At 54.9% G+C, this 8,805-nt stretch overlaps 1 protein-coding gene across 2 annotated transcripts in view; it reads right to left on the minus strand.

Annotated features, from left to right (window-relative positions):
• Positions 1-53: 53 nt before the first annotated feature.
• The window catches only part of FAM163B (family with sequence similarity 163 member B), a 31,636-nt gene continuing 22,884 nt past the window's right edge, over positions 54-8,805 (minus strand). For both annotated transcript variants that reach the window (XM_017810401.1, XM_017810402.1), the window contains 2 exons: positions 2,582-2,697; positions 54-2,442 (listed from right to left, as the gene is read on the minus strand). In XM_017810401.1, coding sequence (XP_017665890.1) covers positions 2,041-2,442; positions 2,582-2,674 — 495 coding nt within the window. In that variant the 5' untranslated portion in view covers positions 2,675-2,697 and the 3' untranslated portion in view covers positions 54-2,040. The remainder of the gene's footprint in view (positions 2,443-2,581; positions 2,698-8,805) is intronic.

Raw genomic sequence — 8,805 nt, forward strand, 5'->3', positions numbered from 1 at the left:
GACAAAAAAAAAAAAAAGCCTCAAAACCCATGTCAAAGTAGTTTATTTCTTCTTTTCTTTTTTTTTTTTTTTTTTAATTTTATTTTATTTCTTTTTTTACTTCCCCCCCCTCCCCGAGATCCCCAAAGTCCTGTACAACAGATCACCAGGTGAAGGTTAGTGAAAGCCAACCGTCTGCTTAGTTTCCAAGCTACAAGGGAAAGAAATAAGGGAAAAAAGGAAGGAAGGCTGGGAGGAGAAGTACGGTCACGAGAAACGGGGAGAGAAAGGGCTCAAGGCGTGGAAACAAACCCCGGTGAGAACTGTACATGGGAGCATGGCCCGAGTGGCTGCATCCCTCCGGAGCAGAGGCATCGTGCTCCCGGGATGCAGCACCTCAGGGACCGAGCCCAGAATATTAAACACGTACGAAACCAACCCCGGCCCCCTCCCCCCCCAAACCCAAACAGAACCCCCCCGAGAAAGTCGAAGATACTCATTTGCAAAGACTGACTTGTACTTCAAAAGATTTCCTGTGGAATTAAAAGCCCTCGTGGTTAAAAGTAAAGTACCCAGCTGGGCTGCAGCACAGTGTCTGTGAGCCGATGGGGCTGGAGCCACGGCTGTTTCTTCCCGTAACATCTTGAAAAAGGAAAGCTGACCTGGAGCACAGCACTGGGGCCACTGGAGTCTCTGTGCAGCCAGTCCGTCCTCTGCCAGCCGCCCCCAGGTCCAGCGTGATGCTTTAAACCTGAATAATGTATAATCCAGGAGAAACAGGGTGCTTTTTGTCACACAAACTGGGAGTATGGCGAGGTTGGAGGGGAGGAATGGAGACAGCCAGGAGAGACTGGAGCGTGAGTCCCCCCGTAGACATTGCTGCAACGTGCAATTCCTCTCCTAAAGCACTGAAATACTAAAAGGGTTCCTTTACAGCATGCTTGGTGCAGAGGGACACTCTCAGTGACCAGCTCTGTGCCTGCTGCTCTCCCAGCACTGCCCTGGCCAGATCCAGTGTGGCTGGAGGAGCAGGGACAGAGCTGGTGCCACAGCCAGGCTGCCCGGCCGTGGGAAAGGGCTCAATGAAAAATGCTAAAGAGGAGGTTTTGCCTAAATCTGAAGTGTTTTGACACATCTCTGGATGGGTGAAAAGCATCAAGGATTTTTAGAAAATTAAAGAAGACAAATAAATGCATGTAAAAATGTGCATGCTTGGGGTGGGCACATACGTGATGACACAGAGCCTCAGTTAGAAGTTGTTTATGGCATTACTCGGAGAAGGGAAGGATTATTCAGAGAGGTATTCCTCAATCCAAAAGTGTGCTGTGTGTTGTTCCCATAGCCAGGCAACACAATGGGTTTGCACCCTCCATCAGGGAACTGTGAGGTCACTCCAGGATCTCCAGGGGCAGGGATAGGCTGTGCATGCACCCGCCGTCCCAGCCCTGAGGGGATTGTGCCTGTCACTTGGGAATTAATGACTGACTTGAGGAGCGAGGTGGTCTGGGAATAGTGCAGGGCTGTGCACACACACACATGCACACTGCCATGGCTGCAGCACGGAGCACTGCAGGAAGGGGTGGCAGAAGGGTGGGCAATAGCAGCTCTGCTCTGCTTGAGAACCTTTGAGGGCGTGTGTGTGTGTGCACATATGTGTGCACATCAGGGCCCCCACGTCACGGCAGCAGCTGGCTGCTGACTCGCAGCACGAGCCATTCTGCAGCCAACCCTGTGCCCCCCTATTTGCTCACCGTCCCTCGGCTTTCCAGGTGAGGAGGGGTGGGTACTCCATAGAAAAGGATGCTCCAAGTATCAAAATCCTCTTTACAAAAGAAAAAAAAAAATGCAACGCAGCGCTAGAAAACCTCACGTCCCAGCTGCAACCATCCTCCCCCACGCTCCCCTTTCGGGTGTGCTTCGCTACCCCTTCACGCTGCCGTTCAGCCCTGGTAGAAATACATTCACTTCTTTTGCTTTTCTTCTTTTTCAGAACTTCACCGAGTTCTCCCCGCCGTTCAGAGCCCCGGCAGGTGCGACGAGGTGTGACAGGATGCCAGCCCCTCACACGTCGGTGCTGATGCTGCGGCTGCGGGAGAAGGCCTCGCGCATGGCCGAGAGCCGGTTGGGGTTGAGAGCCTGCAGGTTGGACACGCTCACCGGCAGAGCCAGATCCTCCTGGCTCACCGTCTTGTAGCTCACCCGGTCGCCCCCGTTGTGCAGCTCCTCGGGGGGCTCCTGAAGGAAGAAGGTGGGGGGCTCGTAGGGGGGCTCGTAGGGGCCGCAGCCGGGGCAGCTGGACCGGGTCGGGGTCGGCTTCTTGGTGAAGGGGGACGAGGTGTAGAGGGACGGGCCGTTGGTCAGCACTACGTTGCGGTTGCAGTGGAGCGGCGGGATGTGGGAGTGCACGGCGAAGTCGGGCTCCTCCTCGTCCTCCTCGGACTCATCCTTCTTGCAGCAGTAATACTGAAACGGGATGGCTCAGCTGGCACCCCAAACCCCCCGCCCTGTCCCTGAGGGGCTGCTCCGTGCATGCCAGCCCTGAGGACCAGTGGACTTCCCTCTCTGCTGCAGCACCCTTTGGGGTCGCATCCCCCAGCCTTACCTGGAGCCTACAGTAGCAGAGGACGGCGATGATACATAGCAAAATGACAGTCGCTAATATTCCACCTGTGATGACCACGGTCCCGGCTGTCATCCGCCCTCTTCTCCATTAACAGCCTGCAAAAGCGAGTGCACGGGGTGATAGGGTGAGGCTGGTGATGGGCTGGGCTGTAGAGCCCCAAACACTGCTCTCACCTTCATCTGCAGGGGGATAGAAACCAGGAGCTGGGAGGTGACAGGCAGGATAAGGCCAGAGCCTGGCACTGGGCACCTGTGGAAGTCATCAAGGAGTCCCCTTCTCCCCTAAACGCCACCTTGCATGTGCAGAGCGGAAAAGTGGGTGAGAGTTTGAGTGAGAAGCAGCTCTGGGGTCACATGGGGCTCTTCTGCACACAGGAGGGGGGACCCAAGGGAAGTAAAACCTTCTGACCCAGGCTCGTGGCACCCTCCCGGCTCCTGCCTGGCGGCAGAGAGCTTTGGTGATGGGAGAAGGAGCTTTGCAATAAGGATTTCTGAGCTGTACACATTTTTCTCTGAGCCTATAATCCATTTCCCCCATGAAAACAATGTGATATTTTAATTTGGAATGACTGGAGCTGCTAAGTGAGCCCTTAATGACTGCAGGGACAGGCATGCTCCCCTCCCTGAGCAGCAAGCTTAGGAACAGGATGTGTCTGACGCACCAAGCTCCTTCACTTCACGAAGCCAGTGTTGGGGAGCTGTTGGGGGCACCCCAGGATGATGTTTTTGACAGCCCTGGGTGAGCTGTTCACTCACAAATGCTGTGGCTGGGACACAGCGCACTGACCATCATAGAGATGCTGTGGTTCAGCTTGGTCCTGTGCACGCACTTTGGGGTACCACCAGCACCCTTCTCTGCCTGGAATGCCCCTTAGACGAATCTGGGAGGAATCTGCTGATGCAGCACTGGTAGCAGTGGAAGATCCCTGCTCCTGGCACTGTTGGATTCACTTAGAGGGTGGACGTTGTTCATCATGTGCAGCACAAGCCCCACAACGCCAACATGGTCTTGCTCTGAGCATCCCTCCCCTGAGAGCTCATGGGAGGGCTTGAATTCCTCTCCATCCCATGCAGGATAAGACACAGCTCTTTGCCACAGGAAGGATGCTGGGGAGACGTGTACCTGCCTGCTTACACCTGCCAGGGGCTCTGGAGACAGTGGCACTAACACTGTCACGGCTAAAGCTCCAGCAGCCCTTTAGTGCTGCAAGCGTTGGGCTGGGAACAGGAGAAGAGGCATAAATTAAGAGAGAAATCAAACCCTGACCACCTACTCTTCAAGTGCTTTAGCAAAGCTGGCCTCCAGTTCATGCTATCAGGTTAAACCAAAAAACCAGCCACCCCAGCCCCAAATTACTTCAGCACCCGAGGAAAAGCAACTGTATCTGTCAGGGATTTAACCTGCTTCCAAAGAAAATAAATCCGTGCCATATTTTCAGGCGCTTAATGTCCTGCTAAAGTTGGGTGAGTGCTGAATGGATAAAGCAGTGTCACGTTTTATGTTGCTGCCGAGGAGGAGGGAAGGGAGGAGGGAGGAGGGAAGGGAATTTATACCGACGGCTGAACGGCTTCTCACACTGAGCGGCCACAGGGCAAGTGCCGGGCCAAATCCTGCCCTCATTCCTTGGGCAAAATGCTCTGAGGAGGCTCAGGAGGAGCAACACGGCCACGGGAAAGGTCTGGAAACAGTACATTAGTGATTTAGAAACTCTGGTTCCTTGGGCTGCAGCGGGTACTGGCTAGAAATGCCCATCTCTGGGTCCTTTGCTGCTCCCATTTGCAATCCCCCTGCTGTCCTGGAGCCAAGGGCAGGGTGTGCGGGGGTGGCACAGGACCTGGCTCTGGGGTGCAGACTCAGCCCTGCAGCCTCTCAGGGACCAGCATTGCACCCATCAGAGGGGATCATCATCTCCTTGCCAGCCCACCATGGGAGGTGGCAGGCAGGGCTCTGCCAGCGAGTGCTCCACGGCTTTCCCACCCATTAATTAAACGCCGGGGGCACAAGTGAGGGTTACACAGAGCCAATTTTCATGGTTCTTGCCCAGCCGTGCCCAGCCAGACGTGGCATCACAGCCACTGCTCCCTCCGGAGCAAGACCATTTGCATTTCACCCTTTTTTTCCTCCCAAGACATACTTCTCTGATTAAAGCTGCGTACCTGGAAGCATTAAACCCTCCAGAATGCAAAGGGGGAGGAAAGCAGAGCATGCAGAGGCCCATAAGCTGAACAATTCCTGTCTAGACCTCCCTTTTACATTTGTTCCTAATTTCACGCTCCACAGGCTCCCAGATTCATATATTTAGCAATAAATATCCTGGTAAAAGGAAGTGCTTTGCAGCTCTGCTGTGGTCTTGGAGGAGGTATGCAGGAGCCCTGGTACTGGGAACACAGGCATGAGAGATGCAGTCCCAGAAGACACTCACTTGGCTCCTTCCTTGCCCCTCAGTAACATTAGGAGCCCTCCAGATACCGAGGATGCCTGAACCCCCCCCAGTCCCCCACCCCATCCGAATCCAACCACCAGCACATCCTCCATCACTGCCAGACAGCGGCTTCAGGAGCATTTTAACTCCACACAGGCTATTTGCTGCCAGCCCAGGAGCCTTTTGCTGTAGGAACACGGTCCCCAGTGTTGTGGGGTGACACGGGATGGTGGCCCTTGGGGTTACTGGGAGCCACTGTGCTGGTGTGGGCACACAAGGCTTGGAAGAAAGACTTCCCCCTTCCCTGGCTTTACCTTCCCGGAGTGCAAAGGACAGGCTGTGCTGCAACAAACCAAAGGCACTGTACGGTTGCTACAGGCTGCTCCTGCATGAGCTGTTTGCTTTTGGTCACAATCCTGTGCCACATGCTTGCTTTGGCCTGCAGGTCCTTCAAGACCCTGCCATGGCTGAGGTCGTGGCTTTGAGATTGAAATCTTCACTAAGGGCCGGGTCTGCATCAGCTTCTGCTCCCCCCAGGGGCTGGAGGGGGCCAGGGGAAGCTTCTCATGAGCAACAGAGAATGGGACTTGATAATGCAGAGGGGGAAAAGGGGTGGGATGAGAAATCATCCGAAGTCACCCCCCCAGCATCTTGAACACGGCCCCTGGACCACCGAGGATGCCCAGTGCAGGGAGAGGCTGCTCACAGCTGTGCCTGGCTCCTGCAGAGAGCTCTGTGCATCCAGTGCCTCTGGGGAGGGCTGCGTGGGAGGAAGGCTCTGGAGCAGCTGGGGGGGCTGAGCTCAGCCCGTCCGAAGGCTCCAGCTAATACCCGGCTAAACCACGGCTCCGAAATGCTGAGCTCCAGGTCCAGGTGCTGGAGTGCTCCAAGCACGGCTGGATCATGTGGACTGGCCTGACCCTGCCTGCTGAAGCTGTGGGAGGAGACCTGGGGATAGAAAAGGACACAGCTCCAAGGTTTTTTTAAGAGACCCTTAAGCACCCAGTTAAGCCAACTTCTAGGATTTATAGGTATTAACCACAATCTTTAGGACAGATCCTTAACTGAATGGGGCTTCTACCTATCCCACCCCATCTCATCCCATCCCATCCCATCCAACCCCATCCCACCCCTACTCCCATCCCCAAGGCAACACAGTCACTCCAAAGCCTATCTGGAAACACTGTCGTGGCAAGCACTAAAATAAGGGAATGCTGGTCCCACTGAAGTTGTACCTGCACAAGGAGTCTGTGTCTGACCTGCAAAGAGCTGTAGTCCACAACTTGTTCTGCCCTAGTGCTGCCTGCATCCCCCAGCAGATCTGCTTCCTCTGCAGCCAGAAGCACCACAGGCCTCTATTTAACATGGAATTTGGGAATTGCCCTTATTCACCTGACTCCAGGAGCTGGAGATTTAAACAAAATAGCCAAACTGGGTAGGAAATGACAATTGGCAGCACAGACACCAGTGCTGGCAGGATTGCTCCTGTCTGGTACACAGCACTGGAGCAGACAGGAGCTTAGATCCCACCATAATAAACACACAGGGATGAACAGTCAGCCAGAGACACCCCACACTCGGGGGACACTCAGTCCAAACCTCAGCATGAGACCTCAGTCCTCGTCCTCACTGTTCTGCTGCTCATAAGGGCGGTCCCATGCAGGGGGGTGAGGATCAGCTCTGCCCTGCACTTCCAAACAACCAGGATGGAAAAAGGGGAGAAAAAGGCAAAAAACCCATTCCACCCTTTGCAGGGAGCAGAGGAGGCCAGCGCCGTGTCCTGAAGTAACACCATCCTGCCTCTCTTGGCTCTGCTCAGCACGAGCACATCCCTGGCTCTGCTGTGTGCTTGGACAAGCTGCCGTGCGTGGGTGTCCTCCAGCACCCGGGGGGGCCTCCGAGGGGGAGAGCGACCCTGTGTCCTGACACAGCCCCCCAGGCTGACCCTCATCCAAGTGTCATCTGGTGGGGGATCAGCTCGTTGGGTCGCTCCGGGGAGAAGACCCAAGGGAAAGACCTCAAGAGAGGGATGATCAGGTTGGGAAGATTAAGTCCTGTGTGGAAACTGGGAGTAGAGCAGCTGTGCAGGGGGAAGCACAAATCTGACCCTCCGTGGTGGAGGGTCATGAGCTCTGCAGGTCTTGCCCCGGGGTGGGCAATGCAGCCGTTTCCCAGCTCATCCACGTGCAACAAAACCTGATACCAGCGCTTCTGACCAAGCCCCACTTCAGAAGAAAGGAAAAGAGCTCAGCAAGAGGCCAGGGAAATGTGAGAGCATGTGAATGATGCTGGTTGTCCAAGATATCCCTTCCCCAAGCTGCTGAGCCTCGCTGTTTTCTGCCTCAGAGCTGGGTGCAGGCAGCATTTGGGACCCAGGACCTTAGCCCAGAGTAACAAGAAATCCCCCCTGTAATAAACTGTCCAGGGCAGGGCAGGACTGAATCTGAGCACTTGATGATGTAAAGGTTAAGGTGAGCCTGGCAACTCCTGTTGCCCCCCTCAATGCCATATAAGTGTCACAGCTCTGCCTGTGGACAAACCCTGGAGAACATCAGCGTGAAGGAAAGTCACTTCCAGCGGCCCTGGGAAGTGGGAAAGCAGCAAATAAACCAGGAGCCAAACCAGTTTGGTGGCAAATACGGCCTCACTTCTGCATTTCCCCCAGTTCCTGTAATCCTACCCAGTCAATGAATAAGAGCTGGGCTCTGGGAATGGCCGGGCAATGTGCCAGCAGAGGACTTCGCACTGACGGAGCCAGCGGACAGGGCAGCTGCCAGAAACACAGGCAGAGAACGTGGCTTTCCATATGAAAAACACTTTAAGCAGAAGGCCTGCATCACTCCTGTTTGCTTCCTCTCTCCTCCTGATGGCAGGCAGCATTCCTGGCCTGGGGGCTGATGCTCCGTGCAGGCAGCAGGGATTTAAACAGCCAGGCTTGGCTGCGGGTGGGCTGGGGAAGGGCACGTGGAGGTTTGGTGACTGCAGATCCATCGCTTCGACAGGACCACCTGAGTACTCCTCAACACAAGGACAAGGTGGGACACCTTGTCATTCCATGTTTCCCCATCTCAGCACAAGTGCTTTCCCCATGGGAACCCCCCTATCTCCAGGCACTCCACACTCCAAGGACTTCTGAATATTTTATGAGCAGAGGGCACTTCACTCCCTGCTGTGCCGTGTTTGGAGAGTGCTGCTCACAAATTCCCAGGCTCATTCACAGCAGACAGGTCCTCCTGGGTGCTGGAGATGGACCAGAGGTCCCAGCAGCCCCATATTCCCACCTGCACCCACCAGGACCACGCTCATCCCATCTGTGCTTGGACACCAGCCCTTTGCAGAGCAGCTCCTGCACTCAGGAGGGGCTTTCCCTACCCTGAAAATGGGGGGTTGCACCACTGTTGATGGTCTCTGGAATAAGGTGATTTTTCTAAGTCTGTGGCATGTGGGAGAGGGCTCCACCAGCTGGGAGATGCCTGAAGGGCTGCTGGGAGCTTTTAAACAACAAACCAGAACAGGGAACAAAACATTTCCTACCCATCTGAAATGCCATGTCCCTTTCTGGTGGCCTTAAGAGCCCTTCCCTGGTTTGAAGCCAACTACAGAGGTCACTGATATTGGTACAGGGGTAACTCACAGCTCAGCCCACAGTGACTCCTGTGACTGTCCCCTATATCACCCCTCAGCCCTCCTGCTGCTGGGACAGACCCTGATACTTCAGCTCCCACTGATGTCCAGGTCAGAAACAACATATTTCAAAGGCAACCTATACCCAGTGCCTGAT

This window comes from Lepidothrix coronata, unplaced genomic scaffold (assembly GCF_001604755.1).
Source record: "Lepidothrix coronata isolate B3197 unplaced genomic scaffold, Lepidothrix_coronata-1.0 Scaffold28, whole genome shotgun sequence".
Lineage (NCBI taxonomy): Eukaryota > Metazoa > Chordata > Aves > Passeriformes > Pipridae > Lepidothrix > Lepidothrix coronata.